At 50.1% G+C, this 24,893-nt stretch overlaps 7 protein-coding genes across 7 annotated transcripts; 4 read left to right on the top strand and 3 right to left on the bottom strand.

Moving 5' to 3' along the window:
* Positions 1-404: 404 nt before the first annotated feature.
* PSV08DRAFT_3252 (uncharacterized protein) lies at positions 405-1,990 on the bottom strand. The gene has a single exon (XM_014220159.2). It carries the CDS (start codon positions 1,931-1,933, stop codon positions 488-490), a length of 1,446 nt encoding a protein of 481 aa, XP_014075634.1. The 5' UTR covers positions 1,934-1,990; the 3' UTR covers positions 405-487.
* Positions 1,991-5,108: 3,118 nt separating this feature from the next.
* On the top strand, positions 5,109-5,608 carry PSV08DRAFT_258698 (uncharacterized protein; the record flags this gene model as incomplete). The annotated part of the gene is made up of 3 exons (XM_014220158.2): positions 5,109-5,236; positions 5,295-5,330; positions 5,389-5,608. Coding segments are annotated over exons 1-3 (167 nt in total), but the record flags the coding sequence as incomplete, so codon positions are not given.
* A 1,478-nt stretch (positions 5,609-7,086) lies between these two features.
* On the top strand, positions 7,087-8,728 carry PSV08DRAFT_214159 (alternative oxidase-domain-containing protein). Its single transcript, XM_014220157.2, has 4 exons — positions 7,087-7,423; positions 7,473-7,785; positions 7,839-8,176; positions 8,230-8,728. Exons 1-4 carry the CDS (start codon positions 7,177-7,179, stop codon positions 8,400-8,402), a joined length of 1,071 nt encoding a protein of 356 aa, XP_014075632.1. The 5' UTR covers positions 7,087-7,176; the 3' UTR covers positions 8,403-8,728.
* A 1,814-nt stretch (positions 8,729-10,542) lies between these two features.
* On the top strand, positions 10,543-12,979 carry PSV08DRAFT_214158 (GMC oxidoreductase-domain-containing protein). The gene is made up of 6 exons (XM_014220156.1): positions 10,543-10,593; positions 10,653-10,931; positions 10,984-11,373; positions 11,425-11,666; positions 11,718-12,478; positions 12,558-12,979. Exons 1-6 carry the CDS (start codon positions 10,576-10,578, stop codon positions 12,863-12,865), a joined length of 1,998 nt encoding a protein of 665 aa, XP_014075631.1. The 5' UTR covers positions 10,543-10,575; the 3' UTR covers positions 12,866-12,979.
* Positions 12,980-15,978: 2,999 nt separating this feature from the next.
* On the bottom strand, positions 15,979-17,818 carry PSV08DRAFT_193425 (uncharacterized protein). The gene is made up of 2 exons (XM_014220154.1): positions 17,020-17,818; positions 15,979-16,952 (listed from the first exon to the last, which is right to left on the bottom strand). Exons 1-2 carry the CDS (start codon positions 17,766-17,768, stop codon positions 16,343-16,345), a joined length of 1,359 nt encoding a protein of 452 aa, XP_014075629.1. The 5' UTR covers positions 17,769-17,818; the 3' UTR covers positions 15,979-16,342.
* A 257-nt stretch (positions 17,819-18,075) lies between these two features.
* PSV08DRAFT_214151 (fungal-specific transcription factor domain-containing protein) lies at positions 18,076-20,184 on the bottom strand (the record flags this gene model as incomplete). Its single annotated transcript, XM_014220153.2, has 1 exon — positions 18,076-20,184. One exon carries the CDS (start codon positions 20,182-20,184, stop codon positions 18,301-18,303), a length of 1,884 nt encoding a protein of 627 aa, XP_014075628.2. The 3' UTR covers positions 18,076-18,300.
* A 2,382-nt stretch (positions 20,185-22,566) lies between these two features.
* PSV08DRAFT_346434 (uncharacterized protein) lies at positions 22,567-24,608 on the top strand (the record flags this gene model as incomplete). The annotated part of the gene is made up of 2 exons (XM_014220152.1): positions 22,567-24,003; positions 24,054-24,608. The coding sequence occupies 2 exons, from the start codon at positions 22,567-22,569 to the stop codon at positions 24,606-24,608; spliced, it is 1,992 nt and encodes a 663-aa protein (XP_014075627.1).
* Between the last annotated feature and the right edge of the window lie 285 nt (positions 24,609-24,893).

Below are 24,893 nucleotides of genomic sequence, written 5' to 3'. Positions count from 1 at the left end.
TGCTAGTTATACGATAGGTGAGTACATACTCGTCGGTTACGCCTCTCTGCCTAAAACTCTATAATATATAGGTCTGCCAGTGGATAGGATATTACCCTATTTATCGTCTTATGAATTTGCAAAAGCTTTTTTTTATTACTGCTAAACTTGGCATCCTATGAATCCTATCTATAACATACTTTATTGGGTCTCGGCTAGTTACGAAAACTGTATCTTGTCTTCTGGTACGAAGCTATGGGGCTCGAAAATGGGCAAAGAGGGTCTCAGAAGAGGGTCATATGCCCTTTGCGCCATACCCATTGAATTTCGCATCACGTTTCTGCACTTCTCGAATAAGGACATGGTTTTTGGCCATGGGCTTGTATTGAGTTGGCTAAGAGATTAAATTTCTATACATCATCTAACTGTGATTAAGTGTGTTCTCATTGCACAGAAACCCTCCTTCAAGCAACTCTTGTCAGCATCCAAGTGTACCGTTTGACAAATTCTATCCCCCAAGGCTCTTGAGTAGCATGGGAAGAAGGACTTGGTTGTTGTAGTCCCAGATCATGCTGCTGTCATGAGCCCTGAAGGCAGCACCAGTGTAGAAAAAGCTCTTTTGTCCCTGGAGTGCGTTCATGCGATTGTAGAAGCCTGCGTCAATATCTTCGGAGCTGACCTGGAGGTAGAAAGGCTGGTGGGCAGCGCAGACGACGAACTCCGGGTTGGTCTGGGTGAAGTTTGCCGTCTTCTGGTTAACTGTCTGGGCGCGCTTGAGATCGGCAACCATACGGGACTTGACCTCGTCGAGGGTGAAGGGATACTCGGCGTTTCCGCGAGGAGAAACATAGTAGACGTTGAAGAGGCCGGGTACACCGTTTGGAGTGGCCATCAAAGTGCCAGGTTGGCTCGGCAGAGCAAAGAAGGGGTTGTTCGGGTTGATGTTGTCTACCAGCATAGTTGGGAGGCCAGTGTTGTTAACAATACAGGTGTAGTAGCCGGCATTGATCCATCTACTGAAGACGCTGCGCTCAGCCTCAGTAGGACTGAACGGTTGGAGGTTCTCTAGGCGAGGTGGGATAGCAATGACGACCTTCTTTGCGCAGATGTATTTAATGCCCTCAGGAGTTTGGACAGCAAGTTCAACCTTATTGTCCTTGCGTTGTGAGCTAATAACATGCGAAGAGAGTAAGAGACTATTAGCATGAAGGAGTTCAGCCTGTGCCTTGCCATAGATCTCGCTATTGTTGTGGCGCGCAGTTGTGAGAAAGCTGTTCGCGGTCGTCTGCTTAATAAGATCTAAGCCAGCTACACGTGCAAATTCCACGACAGGGATGGTGGCAAGGTCGCCATTTCCAGGATTCAATCTTGCCAAAATTGGCACAATTGCTTCGATACCAAGTTGCTGGACCAGCTGGCCGAAAGGCTGGGACAACTCCTTAGGTACAGGATTGGGCAAGAACATACCAGAAGCGAGCTGAGGGTACTTCATCAAGAAAGCAGCATACTTCTGGAATGCAGCAGCAAGCGCTTCCTGGGTAGGTTGTGAGGAGGCTGGGACAGGGATAACAGCACCCGTGGTGAAATCGATGTTCAAGGTCTGGCCGACAGTAATCGATGATGGAGCCAGCGGGACGTTGAACCGGTTGAAGTACTCGAGCACCGAGGAGATGTTATGCCAGATTGACACGCCGTAGTCTACGGCAATGCCAGTCTTGGGATCGGTCCAAGTGTCCGTGTGGCCACCGATCCTGGCCTTGGACTCAATGACCATAATAGATTTTCCGGCATCCTTGAGTTGGATAGCAGCGTGTATACCCGAAGAGCCACCCCCAATAATGGCTACATCACGCGAAATGACATTGCGAGGATCGACGTTAGCGGGGAGGGCTGAAGTTGGTGAGAGGCCGAAGAAGGCAACAAGTGCCACACAGAATGCTGCTGAAGACTGCATTAGGGAGTCAATACAATGGATGAAAAAAATGAATGACTGGGTGAGTTTGTGAGTGCGGTGCTCTCGCAAGTGTCGTTCTTGTGGAAGCTTCATATATTTTCTCCAGATTATCTTCAATCTTGATCCCCGCAAGACCAATACTAGCCGTGAATGACACCAACCAATAGGAGACGATGGATCCGTCGAATATGGATCGAGCGACGGCAGGGCCGGTATGCTGATCTCCTGGCTAGCTGATTAAGATTGCCATGATGTTGAAGGCTATCCCAACAGCAGTTAATTTGATAAGCTCTAGGCTTCATTAAGCCATAACTCGGACCGTAAGTAAGGCGCACGGTGGCTTTTCAGTAAGCAAGGTGCTTTCCCAAAGCCTCCGGGGCATGGCCATCGACCTCTGTATGATTGATCCTACCGTTCTTCTAGTTTAGCTGTCAGCTTACCTGGGTGGTAGTTGCAGTAAGCAACTCATCCATTTAACACAAGGTTTGCCTGTTCCAAGGTTTAATGATGACTAGATTGGGGTCAGTGGTCAGCACTATCGACAATCTAGCGTAGCTCTCGTGGAACCGAAATGGCCAGACACCTCAGTACTGCGGGTTGGCGCATAAGACGGAACACACGGGGGGCGGCAGAGATCCTAAACCGGTGTAATAAGCTAGTTTTGCATTTGTATCAGAATAACCCTGTCTGATATTAGCGACGTTTTGCTACTAAATACAGACTAGCTTTTTGTAACGGCTGAGCGTTCGACACGACCCATATCCGAGAAGGATCCGAACTAGGCTTCTATGGGACTTAGTAGGAACTCCTAGGATAAAAACCTAACTACCTGTAAGAGCTTATTCTGTAGTTTTTCGATATCCTTTCGTAGATAGTAGCTAACTTGCGATAAGTAGCTTATGTTAAACAAGAAAGAAGAAGGAGCTGCTTGTTCTAATAGAACTTAGAGTTAGAGGTCTCTTATTACAAGTAACAAAGAAAGGTCCTCTCCTTGACGAAGGAGGAAAGGCAAAAGGGCTACAGCCGTCCACGTCAGAAGGTAATGATCAACGCGGGGCGTGGATTACGTGACTTAGTATCTCGCCAAGACAGGACATCTGGAGATGCCAGACTCTTCGGAGATGCCAACGACATCTGAGATGCTAAAGGCTTAGCCAGATATTAGGAATAGAAGCAATGAGGATATAAGAATGGACGGATTTCATTGTTTACTCTCGTTGTAGTCAATTTAAATTGTACTTTCTTACTAGTTACTTTACTTAACATGATTGATACCTATTTGTCTATAGTAATATAGATTAATAGTATTAAACCTATTGTCCCTCCCTTCTATAAGCAAGCCACTCTACTATTTCGCTGGACAACTTTCACGAAACACTAACTTAAAGCCCACCGGCCTTAGTGCGGACCCAGCAAGAGAAGTATAGATCAAAACCCCGTGTAACATCTCTGCCTTCTACTTGTTCCTAGTAGACTCAGAGGCAGCAGGCTCTGTATCCAGAGTCAGAATCCGGATTGCATGATGGCTGCAAGAGCCCAACTCAAGATCGGATAGAAACATTGATGGGTGGCCGTGTGGCTTTACCACCATCGAAAGAAGTATCCAGCTAACTGGCAAAAGAGACTGTTCCTTCTTCACATGTTTGGAAGTCGACTATATACATCTGCGGTGTCACTGATGAACCAACTACGTTTATATGTGAAGTTCGTGCATAAGTACGCAAAAAGAGCGACATATCAAGCCCATCCCATGTCTTGCATCGCAGCGCAGTCTTTAAGTGCTTAAAAAATGGCATGCCGACCTCAGGTCTGCCCCTTGTAGATGCAAGAAGTCACTTGCGTCGACGGAGGAACTTCCTAATGTAGGCAGGGAACACTACTGTTACACCGAGACGCTTATATAACCCGTAGTACTTCACGACAGTCTCCGCGAAAAACATTCTTCAGTCGAATTGCCAATTTGCACACGGCACGGAAGCAAAATAACAGATCCCGCAACTAACTATGCAGACGACACCAACAGCATAGAGAAAATCCATATATAGAGACTCCAACGCTAATGATAAGAACGAGAATACTGGTCTGCTCCATTCTCACAAACCTTACGAGAACCAAAGATTTCCTCGGCAACCACTGCGGTGTTCCTTGATCATTCTCACCCTGTCACTTTGTCGCTGCTGCTAATTTTGGTAAAAAAATCTATCACGTAATGCGGCAATTAAGAGCTCTATTTATTGCGCTAACGGCCCAGTTCATACCTGTGACAGTGCATATAAACCCAGTAAACTTAGAGTGTCGCATGTGTCGTATCGTACTGCGTAATGTCAGACTTGCACGAGCTGACTGCTCTAACCATCGAATGGGATAATTTTAATGCATGGCCCATAATTTATCGACTGCATACCTCGACCCTACAATCACGAAAGCCAGTACCATGCGGCCGGTCAATGTGGCGATTTAGCCGGTTGTTTTCTTACAGTTGCAGGGGAAAAATCTTTGGTACCAGGCATGAGTCTTGTAGGTGAGTCCCGAGCAAACGGGATTGCGCCACACAGTAACGGGCGTTACTTGAACGGCTGGTATATCCCTGTGAACGGGAGGGACATCTCGACCCTGACGCCCCACGGACCAATGATTGTTACCGCTTTGGGTCTTGACAAAAACTCTAATGTAACACTTGGGAACTCTACATGATGAGATTGAGGGCTCAGTACGTACTTGTAGCAATGCCTCCATTATATCTTTACACGGTAGGGCTGACTACATCGTTTCGGTGCAGGAGTCGGGAATGTTTGGTTTTGTTGGTGAAAAATCGAAATGTTTCCGTTGATATAAGAAGCCGATGTATTTTTATTGTAACGCGACAAAGTAACATGGCTGCTGAGATTTGTCCCCAGGGCTATTACTAGCGTAAACTCTCTTCCAACCCTCTCTTAACGCGAAATCTTCCTATACACTCTCTCTGTTATATTATCAAAAGAATAGCACGTGATATTACATCATTGCCAGGGAGCGTGTGGTCTCGTAGGTTTCATGTGATAGGCTCGCATAAGATATTGTGAGAGCGGGAAGGAACTCTACTCCGCAAGTTTCCGGTAGTGGCGAGAATAGTATAAGAATGACACTTCATCCTAAGATTTTCATCATCACCTTCAACACACATACCCACAATCTTACCCAGGCTCTCCTTCCTAACAGTTCTGCACACAATGCAATTCATCAAACTGACGCTGTGTACACTGTTCGCTGCGGCATCTTTGGTAGCTGCTGCTCCAGCCGGTTCTTCTTCAACCACTGTAAATTGTAAGCCCTCAAACCATCAGCACCATGACTACAGATGAGCTGATACTTAGCTCTCAAGGCCGTGAAAATCCTACGCTCTGCGGGCCTCCAGACTGTAAGTCCTGAAACCATCAGCAGCATGACTACAGATGAGCTGATACTTAGCTCTCAAGGCAACACAAATCCTTCGGCCTGCAGGCCTCCACTTAACTAAACAGCTGCAGATATATTGGGCTAAACGCCCATTAGATAGCTCCTTGGATGGGATCTCGGTTCAAGCTGCACACGCGCCATCTGAACTAAATGAGCGGTGCTCAGACGACGCGCTCAGATACTTCAGCATAATTTCTCGCCAACGAGTAGATAGCTTCTTATCTAATGCAACCTCTTTTATACCTCGCGATTGTCCCCTAGAGCGGAGCCCCTTAAATTTTGTATTCGATCCCAATTAGACATAAGCCTTAGGCAGGCTAACCTCTAACTAAGTATCAGACCATGCTACTGGCGTAAGCTAGTAACACGGCTCTCAGTCGATCGGAATGTCACGGTACTTGGAACTGGAGGACAACCCTCGAGTATCCATCGGGTACCCCTTGGGCCAGGGCAGCCCCAGTTACGTGTATATAGTACATAGTCTTGTCCAAACTTTAGGTTGCTCCTTAACGATTCATGTTAATTCACTTCAACTGACATCTTTTGTGTCTACCCGCGAAACGCCTCACACGCGTCCTATGGCCTACAGTATACAACTAGGTAAAACAATAGCCAATAATACTAAAGATTATTGTACTACTTCAAATCCTTACCTGAGCTTGCTGCAGACAACGTGGCTATCTCTCTGTGCTTCGTAAGTATCACACATCCGATCACGAAGCTACGGGTTCGCGTATTTTTAACCGAAAACAGAAGCTCCGGCATTGCGCCATAGTATGGATGAGCTGCAACATGCGCTATCCCGCGTACCCGGCACAGAAGTGCTCACTCGCTCTTCCAACCCTTCTAGAACATGTGTTAGTGTCTTTTAGATAGGCATCGCTTTGCTCGTCTACCAAGTTTTCACGTGTTCAACTGGGATGCACCTGGCTACACTGGATTGCCATTGTCATTGTTGTTTTCGGTAGCCTTTGACATACAGTGTACTGATGGCAAGCACTTCAATTGCGCGAGCGCGGACAGGGTTTTCACTGGCTTTGGAATCCCAATCAGGTGGCGTTTAGTTCATGAGTGAATAGATGCAGGTCATCGTGGTTGCCGGGTTTTCAGGGTGCAGGTGGGTCGGGTCTTTGTTGGTGGATAGTAGTAGCGAGTCCCCGAAAGCCCGACGAACATCTCCCGGGATGGATTGCCAAACATCCTCTGCGACCAACGCGGTCAACTTAGGCTTCAAAACATCTAGAAAACTCGAATTTCGGCTCACTATGAAATTGCGATACTAGCATTATTACATACAAGACGACGACAGCTTCAGGCATCGGTTTTGCAGCGGTATTAGACCATTGTCTGCAATCGGAAGTCGGAGGCTTGGCTGCCTGGTTCCGGTTTCTTCTCGTTAGCTGAGTATTGAATTGCTCAGCCGCTTCGGACTCGTCTCTGCACGCGACCTATGCTCCTGTTCTCGACAGGTCCGCTTACTCTCTCGGCATCTTAGACAATGCCTATTTGCTCGTAGGCGCTGCCGTGGAATGGAGATGCCGTAATGCTGCCACGGCGTCCCATGGCCATTCCTGTTTCACCCTTGGTGACTAGGCGTCATCAGTGGCTGTCTACGGAAAGCACGAGTACTAAGCAAAGATTTTTCTGGTTATCGGCGTCTCGTTTGCTTTTGTATCAGGGACTATTAAAGGACGGATGAGTGCCTCAGTTGTCTCCTATACCACACATCAATATTCACTACTACACCTGGACAATATCCTAAGCACCCCGCTTACTTCTTTTGATACACATACTCTTCGCCATATATCATGTCCACTAGAGCAGCAATATATGGATCAGCAGCCTCGAAACGGGGCACCGCTCAACTTATCAAGTCCTTCCAGAGCTACAATGCCGGACTTCGACCCACCTTTATCATGACCCAGCACTTCAAAACTCCAAACGCTAGACGAAACTTTTCTTCTTCGCCCAGCGGTGAAGCCAAGATCAAGGAGTTTTTCGAGAAGCATCCGACAGAAAAAGTTCGCAAGACTCAGGCAGCATGGCCACATCCAGGTGCGTGCATTGAGCTCGTCTAACTCATCAGCAGCTGACAACTCCCCAGTATACACCGAAGAGCAGATGAACCAAGTCATTGTCGCTCACCGTGAAGCCAAGACCATGTCCGATAAAGTTGCTCTGATCGCCGTCAAGGTGCTGCGCTGGGGTCTCGATAGGGTGACGGGATATAAGCACCCAAAGCCCGTGGATGTGGATACAAAGGACCCAGTAGCAGCACGAAAGCAGTTCGCCATGACGGAAGAAAAGTACTTGATTCGGAATGTCTTCTTGGAGAGCGTTGCAGGCGTTCCTGGCATGGTAGCCGGTATGTTGCGGCACCTGCATTCGATGCGTAGGATGAAGCGAGACAATGGATGGTACGTATTATGGCGCAATGTGCATTGCATATTCACTAATGCACATTTTCTAGGATCGAGTCACTCCTTGAAGAGAGTTACAACGAGCGTATGCATCTGCTCGTGTTCCTGAAGATGCAACGCCCAGGACCCTTTATGCGCCTCATGGTGCTTGGAGCACAAGGTGTATTTTTCAACGCCCTGTTCTTCGCCTACCTCCTAAGCCCTCGCACTGTCCACCGCTTCATTGGATACCTTGAGGAGGAAGCAGTCATCACATACACGCGTCAGATCAAAGACCTTGACGAAGGTCGTCTTCCCAAATGGGAAAAGTTGGAGGCACCCGAGATTGCGATTGATTACTGGCATATGCCAGAGGGTCACCGTACAATGCGGGATCTGCTTCTCTACAGTATGTGTGCTTTCGTCAATATGTATTGCACAGCACGCTAACATCACCCCCAGTCCGCGCAGATGAAAGCAAGCATCGAGAAGTCAACCACACCTTTGGTAACCTCGATCAGAAGGAGGATCCCAACCCCTACGTTAGCGAGTATCGGAATCCGGAAGAGCCACACCCAACAAAGGACCTTGCACACCAAAAGCCAACTGGCTGGGAAAGACACGAGGTCATCTAGGATTCCGTTTGCCTCTTTCCTCTAGTATGCGTATTCCGCTGGGCATTTGTACTTCCCCTGTCTTTTACCTACACTCCTTTCAAAATGCATCCTCGGCGTTGGCGGACTTTAGATGTCATTGAAAGATCGATAAACTTATTGCGTTGGGAGATATTTTGACATACGAAAATCATGTATTATTAGACTTGTGGGCGTTCTCGAGATTATTGGAAAGTTTCTTGTGGGCTGACCGGATTCTCATATGGGCGCATGGCGGCCAATGAACCTTAGGTACCGGCTTATGTACACATGGTTCGACACAACTGAAATCACTCTATTCCGTACACAGTCTCGGTGCCATGCGACTTACTGGGCTAGACCAGAAACCTTTTGAGGCTGCTAAACTTTAGAATAGGACCGCTCGGATCGACAATACGCACCCCCGCCGAGCAAGTGGCCTTGGGATTACGACTAAGCCAGGGCTCGCGACTACATTGTACAGGGAATCGACCGCTCAGCGGAAAGTTAGTACTTTCCCTTGCTTAGCTGTCCCAGCCTCGAACCTCAACATAAGAGACTTGCAGCAATGCTGTTTACTGGAGACCTCTGACACTTGAGTGTGCCAAAAAGAAATTGACGCAAAGCTACTCGAGCCGCAGAGAACACCACGAGGCTGCATGCTTGGATTGGATTGGCGATGGGTATAGGGCGATCTTTGTAGCACTGCTAGGTAGCTTCTCGATCGATCAACCTCATATGAGATTCACAGTTAACATGCAATCCTTGGTGCGCTGAGGAGTCTGCTGATCTCCGCATTCCCGCAGCCAATATTATGCAGACTTGAGGAGCACAGCCAAAGCTCTGGTGATGCTCGCTTTTGCGAGTCAATGTACAATGACTACGCTCTGGAGTGGGATCGTGCCCAGCCGCACAAGACGACGTCACACAGTTTGCAGCTCAGTAGACATTCAGCAGCCGACACATACCACCACTTGTGGTGAGATGTGTTGACGGCAGTGCATAACACGGCTTTTGAGGAGATGGTTGCAGTGGCTGGTCTATCACTTCCCGGTACGCTGGGGCGGGGCTACTAACCTACTAACCCCGCATTCTCCCGCACTCTCCGGCACTAGTGTTCACGCCAAGCCACACCCCTCAGCATGAGGCACAGGAAGTCCTGCACCCCACATCCGCATTCTTCCACGAGCGAGAGAGAAGTGCATCCAAAACAATGTCAGCGCGGCATGACCCCCGCAGACCAACGTGCGCCCAACAGAACTTACCGCAAGCACATGGGAGCCAAGAGCCGTCATCCGGGTATGACGGGGAAGCTCCAGGGAGCTCCAAACGGTGCGACGCAGCCAGCTACCGTACCACTTCCTCCGCATCAACTCCCCACGATCCCCAGCAACTCGAGTTCGTGTAGATCATTGTTGGTCCGCGCCTCGTATCGATTGCTTCGTTGCACGTGTCCCTCGCTGCTAGTCAAGGACGTGTACATTATCTCCTCTTCTAGGACGTGATACGCTGGAATTGAAAGCCTGAACGCGCCATATTCACCTCCCAGCTCCGGCTCCGCACAGCTTACATCTGACGGTGGGCCTGCACACGCAACCAAGCATCTCTCCTTACTGGATGTGATACTTCTCCGCACCCAGTTTACCAGTATACGACCACTGCAGCATCCACACCCCCCGTCCGCTTCTGGCCGGTACCCTAGTTCCGGGAAACAGCTTTATCCTAGCTCCTTGGGCCAATCATCATCTCTAGACTCACCCCTGTATCTCGTCGGTAGAACAACCATCCTTCTGCGGATCCGCAACTTTGTAGTTTCGCCTTTGTTTGAATGCCTTGGACAGGGGCTCACGATGCACTCCAGCAGAAGTTAGAATCTGTATGCCACCCCTGTTTGAGTGGGGAAGCTGGGGTATTGGTACATGATCCCTCGTCACAATGCATGCACCGTGCTACTATTCGGATGGACGGCTATTGAAAGTGCATAGTGGCACAGCCTAGAGAGTGGGTCCTCTTTGAACGTCGAGATCCTGGACATGCGGGGTTTGACAGTTTAAAGGGACGTCGTTTCTGCCTTTGTGAGATCTCTATCATGCCCAGTTGACTTGCTCACCGCGGTCAACTTCTAGCAAGTGTAAACCGTTTCAATTACAATTTGACTTTTCATTGAGCCAGTAAAATGACGATTCCGGACGAGGTATGATGACCAAAGCATTGGCTTGCAACAATGTCATCTCATAAACTGACAACTGCAAGGTTGATATTATTGTTTGTGGTGGAGGTTCATGCGGGTGTGTCGTTGCTGGCCGTTTGGCCAATCTTGACCATAACCTCCAGGTCCTCTTGATTGAGGCTGGTGAGAATAATCTTAACAACCCATGGGTTTTCCGCCCGGGTATCTACCCTAGGAACATGAAGTTGGACAGCAAGACTGCTTCCTTCTACTATTCTAGACCCTCGGAATGGCTCGATGGACGCCGTGCTGTTGTGCCCTGTGCACACATCCTTGGAGGTGGATCCTCCATTAATTTCATGGTGAGCTTGCTATGATTAGACTAGATGAAGTAGTAGTATTAACGCAACCCAGATGTACACTCGTGCCTCTGCTTCCGACTACGATGACTTCCAGGCCAAGGGCTGGACCACCAAGGAACTCCTTCCCCTCATGAAGAAGCACGAGACTTATCAGCGAGCCTGCAACAACCGTGACATCCACGGATTCGAGGGACCTATTAAGGTTTCTTTCGGTAACTACACATATCCTATCAAGGAAGACTTCCTACGTGCCACCGAATCCCAAGGTATTCCCACCACCGATGATCTTCAAGATCTGGTCACCGGCCACGGTGCTGAGCACTGGCTCAAGTGGATCAACCGTGACACCGGACGTCGCTCTGACTCTGCTCACGGTTACATCCACAGCACTCGTGCCGTTCACCAGAACCTGCACCTGTTGACCAGCAACAAGGTTGACAAGGTATGTCGCTTCTTTTCATGATGCTTTGATGCTGCTGACATTCCATCAAAGGTTATTCTCGAGGGTGACCGTGCCGTCGGCGTCAAGGTCGTTCCTACCAAGCCTGTTTCACCCGGACAGGTCCAGTCAAGGACTATCCGTGCCCGCAAGCAAATCATTGTTTCGGGTGGTACCATGAGTTCACCACTCATTCTTCAGCGTTCCGGTATTGGTGACCCAGAGAAGCTCCGAAAGGCTGGCGTGAAGCCCCTAGTCGACCTTCCTGGTGTTGGTCTCAACTTCCAGGATCACTAGTAAGTCTACATCAGGGCTGCTGAAGTACAGTGTATCTGACATATCTACAGCCTGACGTTCGCCACATACCGCGCAAAGCCACATGTAGAGTCGTTTGACGACTTTATTCGTGGTGATCCCAAGGTGCAAGAGCAAGTCTTCCAACAGTGGAACATCAACGGCACTGGCCCACTCGCAACCAACGGCATTGAGGCTGGTGTGAAGATCCGTCCTACTGAGGAAGAACTCAAGATGATGGACAGCTGGCCCTGTAAGGAGTTCCGCTCTGGCTGGGAGTCCTACTTCAAGGATAAGCCCGACAAGCCAGTTATGCACTACTCGGTCATTGCTGGCTGGTTCGGTGACCACATGGTTATGCCACCCGGCAAGTTCTTCACAATGTTCCACTTCCTGGAATACCCTTTCTCTCGTGGATCTACACACATTGTATCGCCAAACCCATACGAGGCACCCGACTTTGACGCCGGTTTCATGAACGACAAGCGTGACATGGCCCCGATGGTCTGGGGATACATCAAATCACGTGAGACTGCTCGCCGCATGGAAGCTTACGCTGGAGAAGTCCAGGCCATGCACCCATTCTATGCCTATGACAGCCCTGCCCGCGCACGTGATATGGATCTCGCAACCACCAACGCATACGCACTCCCTGGCAACCTCAGCGCCAATATCCAGCACGGATCCTGGACCCTTCCTGTGGAAAAGGGCCGCGCCCCCGAGCCTACCTACTTGAACTCCAACTCGCAAGAGGTCTTTGAGGACCTACACTACTCCAACGAGGACATTAAGCACATTGAAGACTGGGTCAAGCGTACGTTCCCCCCCCACCCATAATCAACACCTCAACAATACCAAGTACAAGTTTTGTTTTACTAACTATGCTTACACAGGCCACGTCGAAACCACATGGCACTCCCTCGGCACGTGCTCCATGGCTCCCAAGAACGGAAACTCAATCGTCAAGCACGGTGTCCTGGATGAGCGCCTCAATGTCCACGGCGTCAAGGGCCTCAAGGTCGCCGATCTCTCCATCTGCCCCGACAACGTCGGCTGCAACACGTACTCGACTGCACTCCTCATTGGCGAGAAGTGCGCTGTGCTCACTGCTGAGGACCTGGGCTACAGTGGTAGCGCTCTCGACATGAAGGTGCCTAATTACCATGCCCCGAGGGAAATTGCCGGATTGTCGCGCTTGTAATTTGGGGAAATGCTGGCGGGCAAGGAGGGGTGCATTTGTAGTGGGATGCAACGGTGGGGTTCCAAGTTGGGACTGCAAAAAAAAAAGGAAAACTACAAATGCCATGTATATATGATTGAATGTAATCCTTTGACTCTCTCTACATGTGTAATGTTGCTTGTGAGGTTGTTGATGTTGAGCCAGTGCTCTTGTGGTGTGCGTGGCCACCCTAGAGGGGTCTGAACATGCCCCACTGCTTTAGCAACAAACACTATGTGCTAAGAAGAGTAACGAGGTACTTTGACTATTACTAACAGAGGAGGCCATAACAAAGAGAGAGTGAATACACGATATTAAATGATACTAGTAGCAACGTTCTTAGGCCCGAGAATAATTCACACTACAAGTAACGATCGACTCGTGTACTAATAACATCGTATCATTCGATGTAATCGCGTACCATCGTTGCTATCTGATGTTCTAAGCAGCTGGCTTAGCGGCTTAGCGGACATATACGCCGGCTTCAGACCCAGGTGGAATGTTTGCTCGCGCCAAAACAAGCGAGGATCACAGTGATTGCATCCAATCAATATGATAGGAAACGAGCACACTCGATATACTACGGGGGGGGGCACCCGGTGGATGGAAATCCCAGGTCACACGAATACCTTGTAGTTTATAGCTATTCATGTTAGCTACCTACACTTTTGAAGGTTTGTAAAATCTTAATTTAACACTTTAGAGTATTGTGCACATAATTAATTTATCAGATTGTTATCCCTTTGGTTCTATAGTAACAACGCAGAGCTTTGAAGTCCCTAAAGTTCTCGCGCTTTGTCGCTTTTGATAGGGCGTGAGGTCTTCGCTGAGTCCCGGGAATTCTGTCCCCTGGGTTGGGTTGGGAGGGATAGAGTCTAGCTTTCTAGTAGTTTTGTTCGGTGTAGTTATTGTTCAATTGTTATTCAACTGCAGAGAATACAAAAACAACGACATTGAAGTTGTCTCGAATCCGTCTGAATCCATTTCCCCCCTACTAGCCGACTATACCCGTTCATCTCCCAACACTGTCTGCAGTGCATCCGAGGAAAATCAGGTAGAATAAGCTTTCCTTGATCTATATCATATATTTGTCGCCCTAGGCCATTGGCCTGGCAGCTCGTGTTCGATTCCCACCGCGTGCCTTGCTCCGTGTCCAAATTTGCATTACTCTTTGCCTCTTGGTCCCGCTTTTTCTCAGCCTCAAGAAGATCGTGTCTGCTAAGCCGTTGACCTAGCTGCTTAGCATATCGATAAAATAGAGACAAAACTGCTGGCACGATTACCAACTCGAAATATACAAATAGAGAGAAAATGATACCTTCTGGAGGAATCTGATCCGAGTAGTAAATCAAGTATCCAACTACAAATGGAGCCAAAGAGAAAGCGACTATGGTAGAGTAAACACTGAAGGGGAACGTTTTGACAATATGAACCCCCAATCGAGGACCCTGGATAGTCGAGATTGTTTTTGATCCGTCTCTGTGGTGATGGATAATCACACGTCGTTTGGGAAGCATCCCAGATTGGTGGTCTGATAAAGCAGGATCACATGTAAACGAGCCCTCAAGGCAGTCTATTAAAAGACGACCATCAAAACGCCCTTCTCTTATGGGATCATCGTGGTACCCCCCGGCATGTAAACTAGTTTTGCAAAGTGTAGATGTGCATTCGAGAACCTCAAATGCATTCGCTGACGAGAATTTTATTAAATAGACTTCTTCAGGCCACCGGAGCCAGTCCAGATTGTGGTAAAAGATAGCCTTCGAATAGTGTTTTCTGATAAGTTTAAAAGCCTCTGCATCATTTGTGACGAAAGAGAAATCGATTTCCAGAACTTGAGTGTGATTGCCGCTAGTGATGCACAGATCGACCATCTTGAAAGACCCCGATTGTAGCCAAGAAGCGTCGTAATCATCCAGTTTTGCAAGAATCGACTGTAGGCTTAGTCGCTCGTCAGGCTGTTCGAGCAGTGTGGATGTGATGATGTCCTCTAGAGTAACGAGAAACCCGACTGTGTCTGGTTGTTTGTTATCGTCAAGATTTTGGCGCAGCTGTTCCAAGAGAGGGGGTACCTCATTGAAGCTATAGGAGAAACCAACTTGGCATAGCTCTTCTAGCTGGAAGATACCCTGTTCGTTCTCCTGGCACAGCTCCCACCGCTTCGAGCTTAGAAGGGCATGGATCCATGAGATGCTGCAACCGAGCGAAAAAAATGTCGGAACGATAGGTACTCGATGCTTGAGCCTTTTGTTCGGGGGCAAGATATTGCTCTGTCCCATTGAAGGTGGTGTTCTCGGCTTCCACGTATCCTTTGCTTATCCCGAGATCCGCAATTACGGCACGGACTTTAGGATCCAGCGAAGCACCGTCCGACTCATCGACTAGAAGAATTTTGTCTGGTTTCAAATCTTTGTGTCGAATCTTATTTTTACGTAAATGCTCGAGCCCAAGAACGCATTGCCAAACAACACTGGGCCAAGGGTCAAGACCATGGGATTTGTACCATGGGCATAGTCGGCTCATGCCATCGCGGGAATTTGCTATCTCTTCTAGCAGTCTTTGCAGCGATGCTTGCGCCTACGGCTGTGTTACAAGGAATACCCTGTCCATCCACTCTTTTTTCTCAATTATGTATACCTTCTTGAGCTGGAGTACGTTTGGGTGTTGACAAAGCCGAAGGTGTTCGATCTCTTTTCGCAACCGATGGCGAGCTTTTCTGTCCCCAATAGGTATTTCTTTGATGGCGAAAATATCAACCTTGCGTCGAAGTCCGCTCGATGGTAACGTTTTAGTTGCTCTGAACACAGTAGCCTGGCCTCCGTGTAAGTATGGATGTTCTTCGTCCCTTCTGTACGGCACGAGCGCTCGTGTTGCGTAAGACACTATAGTTTTCTGCGCCACCTCTTCTACTATTTCATCATATCAACCCTCGAAGATATTTATTTGTGCGTGCACTTGATATACCGTTCTCTGAACCGTGTGGAGTCACTCGAGGGCCGTCAAGGCGGAGGGTGGTTGCCATATTACTGCTCTTTGTTGTTCAAAATTTAGTGTCGAAGAAGGTACGTTCTAGTTGTTGGGCGTTAAGAAAAGTTTTGGTACAGCTGTCTATAAATTTATTGGCTTGAAGACAGCAATGGTTTTCAGCTGGTATCCATCTCATAGCTCAGTAGGCTGAGCTGCTCAAAGATTATGTAGGTAGACAGTTCGTGTAACCTATACTACACAAAGGAATTGCGGTCTGTGCTTTTGTGCAGCTTGCCCACGATCTCGCCCATATTTAGCTTCTGTTATCTATGAATATATAGCTGCAATAGCTACTACTGAGCTTTTAAAATGTCCAAAAGCGAAGTCACCAGCTCGACTGGTTTTGCTAAAGGTATTCCCCTCTCTTCCTCGTGCAGCGAGCAGACATGCTAACCCCAGCATCACTCTCTCCTCTAAACCCTCTCCATACCCTCACTTCGCAAACCCCTTCGGCCCCGCCCATTCCCCCTTAACATGATACCTGCCATACACCCAGGGAAAAAACTCCTTCTTCAACCAATAAAACGCCTTCCGGGGCACCCCCTGATCAACTCCCAACACCTTCCCAAACGTCTCCTTCGGCACACCCCCGTACTTGAATTCCGCAAGCAGCACCTCCTTCTGCCCTGTGAGTAGCGGGCATGACGTGTAACCATCATACTCGGCTTCTAGCTGCTTCCCTTGCATGTGGCTGAGCAGGTTAGATACGAGGACGGGTGCTTCGGCGGTGATGGCTGCGACGGTTTTGCTAGTGGGGAGCGAGGAGGCGTCGCCGATGGACCACACATTTGGGTATTTGGTGTGTTGCGTTGTGCTGTCTGAGACGGCGACGTAGCCGGCGTCGTTGGCTAGCGGGCTGTTTTTAACAAAGGGCCAGGGCACGTTTTTCGGGGCGACGTGCAGGAAGTCGAAGTGGCGTTTGATGGGATCTTGGTTGGGGACGTTGAAGGTGGCGGTGTTGCCGGAGATTGAGGTTAGGTCGTGTTGGAAGAGGCCTTGCACTCCGCGTTCTACGCGGAGTTTTTCGAGGGTTTGGCTGTACCTAGGGGGTTATGTTAGCATTAAAATGGCCATGAAAGGTCGAGGTTGGGGGCTTTCTCGGAACGTACTTGTCTACACCAAACATCTTCGGCAAGCCAGTTGCGAACGCAATTTTGATTGGTGATTCGCTGGAAGATGTATGGTTGTATAAACCAGCATACTTCCAGTAGTCTAATGCAAGCCACATGATCTTTTGTGGTGCGCCCGCACACTTGACTACACCGGCTGGCTGGGTAAACACCGCATCACCCTTTTTGAACTTCTGGATATTGCTATACGCCTTGTCACAGTACGCATAGTCGTAGATGGTAGAAACCATTGATTCCTTCTCTTCCAGCGCTTCTTTCAAACCGGGGACGGCTCCATAATCCAGCGTGATTCCAGGTACGACGACAAGTTGCTCATACCCGATCTTCTCTCCAGCACCAGTAGTAATGTAGTTTTGATCTGGGTTAAGGCTTCCTACGGCTGTATTGTAGAACTTGAATTTGGGGTTGATCAAGTCTTTTAGTGGGCGTCGAAGCTCTTCCTTCTTTTTCAGACCACCGCCAACAAGGGTCCAGCCGGGTTGGTAGTGGTGCCATTCCGCGGGATCAACAATGGCAATATCGTCTTGGGCAAAATTCCCTTTGCGAAGCAATTGGTGGGAGAGAGCGATACCAGCTGAACCACCGCCAATCACAACAATTTTGTGATTACGAGTAGCCGTCTGCACTGGTGAGACTGTTGCAAGATTCCGAATGAAAGATGGTGCCACATGGCTGGTCTTGACAAGAGAGCGTGGTGCCGCTGATTTGGAAATACGAGCGCAGAACATGGTTGGCGTTTACTCCAATTCCTCTCCCTTGTGGGTCTTTCGGCTTGGTTAGAAAGAAAAAAGATCGTAATGTCAGACGGGGGGTTGAGGTACAGATCAAGTGGTCCCATTCAGGTGGACTGATTACAGACTTTGATGTGGGTCACACATTGAGGCTAGGGAGGTGGCCAATAAGGAGAGCCACTAGCGGATCACGACATCGGTCCTAAAACATCAGCTTACACAGCACAGAGTACGTAAGGAGATATAGCAATCAATGGAGTCACAAATGAGTAGAGAGAGTTATTTTATCTTGATCGAAAAATACAGGCAATGTCAAAAGTCTGAAATGAATCTAATTTGCACAGCAAATTTTTACATGCCTATCATACTTGATCGTAGAATCTTCGTTAGAATAACTACCTACATGGAGGAAGAAGCATAACAAATCATTTCCGCTCATTAGCATAGTATTAGTTGATAGATCGTTTCGCACTGAAACTTCCAGTTTTTTCCTTTTTCCAAGTCGTTGTACCTCGCCGCTCATCTACTCTCAGATGGAAAAATTTGTCATGCCAGACGGGGTGTCCCACAACGCATCCCAGGAGAAATCGAATGCGTTGGGATCTAAGATGTCCGACAGCAGGAAAGAAGCGTCATCAAAGTTAGGCATCGTATGCATTTCAGTCCCATTGCCATTTGAGATGACGCTTGTAGGCTCTGTTTCCGATGGTTGTGGTACTTCTCTTGCATTTAGTGAGGCAATCTTTGATACTGGATCGGCGCACCGTTCCAGACAGTAATTTGCAATGTCCCACTCAAAGTTGTCCCGAGCATGCTGGATGTGCGCAATGACGCGCTCAAGGCGTGTGACAGACGTATTTCGTATTTCGGAATCCTGCGTCTCGACGGTGCAGCGAAGTGATACCGTGATGGCATGCACCAAGAGGTGAGTTGCGTATGGCAGCCAAAAGTCCAAAAACTGGGCTTCGCCCATAGCAAGTATGAAGTCGAGAACAGCCGAAGATGCGATACGTAATTGGTCCATGCGATTTCGGCCAATGCTGCCATCACCATCGAGAACTGCTGCGCGGAAGATTACACGGGCAAGAACAAGTCTGATTGAGAGAAATGAGAGCCAAAGCATAGCAGTTCCTGGGCGATTTGGTAGAGGAAGCCATTCGGGAAGCTGTGATTCCAAGTTGTTCAATTCTAGTTTGAAGCGATCGATTTCCCGGGAAAGCTGTAGTCGGTCTGGGTTGATCTGATAGACAAAAGGCAAGATTTCCGCGAGTAATTCGGTTAGGCCACATAAATATATGAAACAAGTAGTAGCTTGCTTCTGCTGTGGGCTGGCCCTATTTCCGATGAGTGATGTGACGGTTGGCCGCGGAACGTCGTAGTAGCCTTTCGAAACATAAGGGGGCGCGCCATATGCTACACTAGACCATTGGTCGGTGATGAGAACGCACCACCAGAGCCGTATTCGGAGCGACTTTTCGTTTTCTGTAATTGACCATTTTGAGGGATCTCTATGAAGGCCGAAAGTTTGTGCCAAGGATACAGTCCGTCCACAGAGAGTGATGTTGCCGATAATGGAAACCGAAGGACGGCCGACTTGATCGAGCACTGCGGCCTGTATGGTTGACATTCCCGGGCTAAGGAAATCTTCCAGAGTCGCTGAAATGGCCTTGTTCCAAACGTAATATGAATTTGGCTTAGGATGCATCTTGAGTGTATCTGATTTGGCCCAATGCGCCGATGCAAGTGCATAGATGACACACATCAGGTTGTTTGGCACTTTGGCGTATTGGTCCGTTCGTAGCGTTTCACACATCTCGTCATCTAGAATGGGGAGATGAAAGTGGATCTCGCTGAAGTAGAGTTCGACGACTTCCCGCCTAAAGGGTCCCATGATCTGTTCTACAATTTCCACTTGCTCTCTTCCACAGCCGCTGTTGGGCGGTAGACCGGTTCGAAACCTCGGCACCGTAAGATACACGACCGGATCTTTAGCATCATGCAACAAGGTCTGGTAGTTGGAGTGCTCGGTCTCACCGCCAGCTTTTCGGTGTTGCGAAATGTGACGGTTGAAGATATCAATGTCCTCCGCAAAATGTGGCGCAAGCATGATGGATGCCGAGGGATTGTTAACATTCTTATGTAAGATTGGGGCCGAGCGAGGCCTAGATGGCCCTTCCTCCGGTTCGCTGTGCCGGCGTCGCTTCGAAGGCCTTTTATCTGAGCCTTCTTCGGTAGGAGAACTCGTGCTGGAGCCCTCGACATATTGACACTTAAGTCGTCTTTCTCGACACGACAGACATGGTTCTCCAGGGATATCGATATGACAACGGATTTTTCGTGAACGACATCTTGTACATGCTGGTACTTTATGCGAACGGTATGGCCTGTTTTGAATAGGAGTCGTGCGGGCCATGTGTTCGAGACGCGACGCCTTTCCTGCAATTAAACTCGGAATCCTGATCCTCTAATAGATGCCAGCGCGTGGTGTAACAGTGCGAGTCGTCCCGGCGACCTGGCAGGGTAAGTTTCGCGATCCCAGGGAAAGCTTTGGGATGTTGCTATGGCGTGCGATTGCTGGATTTTCCTGCTTCCATGTGAATTCAAGATCTCGGGATGTTGGGATGTGAAGAAGATGCGGATTGGCAACCAGGCGCTAGTAGGTAGCTCGCCCCACTTATCCTGTGCCCAAGCTCTCAAGATTTTCCCCACCAACTATCAGTCAGCCTCTAGCACCTCGCATACGTACACCGCTCGAACGCTCCACCAAACCATCTTGTGCGACCCGTACAGAAAATGTTTTTGAGATGACGGCCCCGCTTTCTTGAACCATGGGGTTAATGTCTTTCATACAGGGTCTTTCACTTGACCGTCATCAAAGGGTCCGTTACTTTGAGCACCTGCCGCTTCACGTTTACTACAAGGAACTCCCGTATCAAACACCCGGACTGCAAATGACACATTTTTTTGGTCTGGTGAGCGTTATCAATTTGCGAAGTATCAACCTAGCCTGCGGACCTTCTTCCGCATTAACACAATGTCTGAAAATCTGGCAAGCAACGGCCATGTTGAGGCTTAGTGCATTTTACGTGAACTGCTCACGTGGTTTGGAACAGTCGAGGGTTGTGCTGAAGATATGTCTGGGACCAACCATATATTCAAACGATTGCAAGCAGACCCGCAGATATCTTGGGAATTGAGCGCGTGAGTCTCAAGAATGTCACGGGCAAAAAATTATGTTCATTTTGCCCTAGAGGTCCATGGTGGTGGTTTGTGGGGAGAACCAGTTTCGTGTAGCAAAAAGAGTGCCTTCCGCCAGAATTGAACTGACGACCTCGTCATTACTAGTGACGCGCTCTACCACTGAGCTAGGAAGGCTGGAGGTGTTTTTGATGACTAATCTTCAAAACAAAATGATTATAAAGAGGGCTTTTCCAGTCACAAAAGCTACGCTATGCGTGGCGCCGGATGTTCTCGGCCCCAAAGCATTGGCTGTTTTCTATCTTCGCCCCCAAGCGCCACTGGGTCTGGCTAAAGTAGCGTGGGCCTCTGTAGGTATATTACTTCAGAAGCTAGCATGGAACACCAAGTTATAGCCAGAAGCGCGCTCTTCTCAGCCTCGTGCTCGGAATAACCCACTGAGAGCACTGTTGACGTATGTTTTGTTTGTTTGTTGTGGACATGGGTGTTGCTCGTGGTGGCTCCAACGGCCACTAGGCATCCTTGCTATATGTGATTGCTTCTGATACCCCGCGTGCGCTCATCGAGCAGTGTGATGTGGGCAATACCCTGTACATTTGTACCTGGGTCAATACTTGGGTAGAGCAGAGCACGCGAGCGCAGCCACTGTCGCAAGCATACAGCCCGGCATTAGCCTCGGGTGTGGCATTGCGGCGCTGGCATGCCGCTTTGATGACGAGCGAAATTACGACGTGCCGGAGCCCGGCCCAAGAAAGCAGCCAGTATGTGCCATGGAGCCGCACGGTAATTACGAGCTGGCAGGTCCTGGATTCCTCGTACCGCGTGGCTCCGCAAGCACGCCATGCCGCCGGCGGGTATTGAGAGAGGGAGAAGGCGCAGCATGCCACAGCCACGTCATAGTAGGATAAAGAATGGGGTCAGCGCGAGACCATGGAGCGAACTTTGTTGCTGTGCGTGGCTATTTGCTGATAGTCGATGGGTGATAAGGGGTGTAGGGCGGCCCATCTGCAGACCAGGGCGGGCGACGAGCGTCAAGATGGGCTGGAAATTAGATGGGGTGGCCAATCAGGGCGCCCGCGTACCTGGCGCTAGACGCAGGCTAACGCCTGTCTAGGAAAGATGAACAGGCCGCACGGGCCAGCGTCCACGGTTCGGCCTGGCAAGGCACCCCCCGGCGTTTCGAGCGTGGCTGCATGGTCGCTCTTGCCCTGTGTGTGTGCCAGTGTGTGTCTCTGCCGCGCTGCTACTACTTTCTTTCCTTCTTCGCCGGCCCCTTCGCTCGCTCACCCTCACGCCGCCTCTTAATCCCCCTTGACGACATCACGTACTCCTGCGGCCGGGTTGTCGTCTTGTCCTTCGTTCCCAGCGCCGCCCGCTGCCTTTCGCTCTTTTACACACGCCTACAACTTACCCTCTTTTCTGTATAGTGCCTAGTCGACCTAAACATCAACACCATCACGGTCTTTACCCCACGCCACGCCGTACCTAGTCCGCCTTCACTGCTTGCAAACACCACGCCGCACATTCAATCCAAGAGCCGGTTCCCGTGAAGCGATATTTGGACCTAGTCCCATAAACCCCTAATCGCCTGTCCGCCATGATCCACGACATGGCCTACCAGCATGCCCACGCGCATCTCATGCGCCGACAACCTCAAGGACCCGTCGAGATTGTCACCGAGATTGTAATTGCCACCGACGGAGGCGACGACGCCCCTGCGCCCACCCAGAAGCCAGTTGTCCTCCCTCCACCTGCCACCCGTGCTCGCGAAAGTACTACCGCTACCCAGAACGATGACGAGCCCCAGGAGACAGCTAGGCCCACAAGAAGGCCATCTTCTACCCAGGACTCGGACGACAATGACCAGCCTGCACGCCAAACCAGCCAGCCATCCCGCCAGACCAACCAGCCATCGAGCTCGACCAAGACAGCGTCCACCCTAATGCTCGCGACAAAGTCTCCCGAACCAAGCCCGGCTTCATCTGCTGCAGGCCTCATCTCTGCCACTGCCGCCATTTCTGCCACTGCTTCCTCCACTGCTGCCCCCGGCTCCGACGGTGGCATGTCTACTGGTGCAATGGCTGGTCTCGCCCTCGGTATCCTTGTCGTCATCTGCGCCATCCTGACTGGAATTCTCCTTTTGTACCGCCGTAAGAAGAAGCAGATGGCTGCTGCTGCTGCCGCCGCCGCCGCGGAGAATGAGAAGACGGAGATGCGAAGCGCGCCTCCTCCTCCACCGCCTCAGGTCGTGGCCGCTGCACCCCCAGCTGTTAGCATTCGTTCTGCCCACAGCGCTGAGACCGCACCGCGTTTGAGCCTTCGCCCTGTTACTCAATTCGACCCCAGCTTCGAGCAGCGCAAGAGTGCAGCAAACTTGCTAAACACTGTCGCTGCTGGTGGTGCTGCTGGAGCCGGTGGAGCCGCGAGCCTCTCACCTTCGGCAGCTGCTGAGCGCCCAACGAGTGCTTGGGAGCGCCCTGGAGCATCCAACGCTCCCGCTGCTAACCCTTTCAAAGATCCTGATACGCCTTCCAACCCCTTCGGAAACAAGGCTGCTGTCGATACTCAGCAAGCCTCCATTCCGGATTCGCCCCCTAATGCCTCCCCGCTGAACTCTGCCATGCACTCGTCAAGACCCAGCGCCAGTTTTGCTGATCCCGCTGCAGCGATCGCTGCCGCTGATGCTGCCCCTGTCGCTGTTGCCGTGACTGCAGCCAAGTCAATTCCTCCTCCCACCTCTCAAGCCCCTACGGCCGAGCTCCCTGTCCCTCCGAAAGCCAGTGCCAACTCTGCAAACGCTCCGCTCAGTCCCCCAGCTACCGAAAGTCTCCCCGCATCTCCTGGTCCCGCGCCCACTAGTCCCCCTCCTATCGCTGGCGCCGCTGTTGGTAGCGTCCCTCAGAGCCCGGCCCTCGCTCCTGGTCCCAACAACGTCCATCGTGTCCAACTTGACTTTAAGCCCTCTATGCAAGATGAACTTGAACTTCGCGCCGGCCAACTTGTTCGCATGCTTCATGAGTACGATGATGGATGGGTAAGCAATCATTTTTACTTTGTCAGAACCAACCCACTAATCATTTTCAGGCTCTCTGTATCCGTATGGACCGCTCTCAGCAAGGTGTCGTTCCCCGTACATGTCTGTCCAAGCACCCTGTCAAGCCCCGTCAAGGCCCTCCCCCAGGTAACATGCGCGGCCCTCCTGTCCGCCCACCCATGGGTCCAGCTGGTGGACCTCAACCACGTCCTCTTTCGCCCGCTATGAACTCCCAAAGTCCTCGTCCTATGAGCCCCGGCCCTCGTCAAATGCAGCCTAACGGTAACGCTCCTCCACAAGGACCCCCTCGTGGTCGCGCCAACAGCAATGCTCCTCAGCAAGGTCCTCCTCGTGGCCGTGCCAACAGCAACGCACCTTTTGCTGGCCCGCAACGCTCCATGTCGCCCGGTCCTTACGGTGGCGGACCCCAGATGGCACCTCCACCTCAAATCGGTGGTCGTCAACGATCCAACTCGGCAGGTGGGGCTGGTAACCCACGACGTGGCCCAGCTCCTGGTCCTAGTCCTTTTAACCCTAATGCTCCCGCCCCTACCGGCCCTCTTCCTATTCCTGATCGGAAGCCGGTTCCTGGTATGGCGCTGTAAGCCGTTGAGCCGTCAAAGTCAGGTGTCATTTTTCATGAGGAACGTTTCAGCGGGCTCTTGTTTCGATTTTCTTTTGTTTCCTCGATCTGAGATTGTATGCCTCTAGATCTGTGGCCATGTGTTTTGCTTGCTTAGCTTCTCTTCTTCATGCCTGCTTTGTCTCATTGACTCCTCTCTTTCTCTTATAATCTCTCATTCTCTTGTATGAAAGTCTAGCGAGTTTTACGAGGGGGGGAATTGGGGCAATCAGCGGCTCCGTTTGCCTCTTTGCTTGCCATGTTTATA

This window comes from Bipolaris maydis (genome assembly GCF_028858645.1).
Source record: "Bipolaris maydis strain C4 unplaced genomic scaffold PSV08scaffold_1, whole genome shotgun sequence".
Classification (NCBI taxonomy): domain Eukaryota; kingdom Fungi; phylum Ascomycota; class Dothideomycetes; order Pleosporales; family Pleosporaceae; genus Bipolaris; species Bipolaris maydis.
Note: the sequence above shows the minus strand (reverse complement) of the source record. Positions and strands in the feature narration are given on the sequence as shown.

Coding starts and splice junctions, on each gene's coding strand:
- PSV08DRAFT_214159 (XM_014220157.2), top strand. CDS start 7,177: ATGTCCACTAGAGCAGCAATATATGGATCAGCAGCCTCGAAACGGGGC. Junction 7,424..7,472: donor GGCAGCATGGCCACATCCAG/GTGCGTGCATTG, acceptor ACAACTCCCCAG/TATACACCGAAGAGCAGATG. Junction 7,786..7,838: donor ATGAAGCGAGACAATGGATG/GTACGTATTATG, acceptor CACATTTTCTAG/GATCGAGTCACTCCTTGAAG.
- PSV08DRAFT_3252 (XM_014220159.2), bottom strand. CDS start 1,933: ATGCAGTCTTCAGCAGCATTCTGTGTGGCACTTGTTGCCTTCTTCGGC.
- PSV08DRAFT_214158 (XM_014220156.1), top strand. Junction 11,667..11,717: donor CTCAACTTCCAGGATCACTA/GTAAGTCTACAT, acceptor ACATATCTACAG/CCTGACGTTCGCCACATACC. Junction 12,479..12,557: donor CATTGAAGACTGGGTCAAGC/GTACGTTCCCCC, acceptor ATGCTTACACAG/GCCACGTCGAAACCACATGG.
- PSV08DRAFT_193425 (XM_014220154.1), bottom strand. CDS start 17,768: ATGTTCTGCGCTCGTATTTCCAAATCAGCGGCACCACGCTCTCTTGTC. Junction 16,953..17,019: donor AAGATGTTTGGTGTAGACAA/GTACGTTCCGAG, acceptor ATAACCCCCTAG/GTACAGCCAAACCCTCGAAA.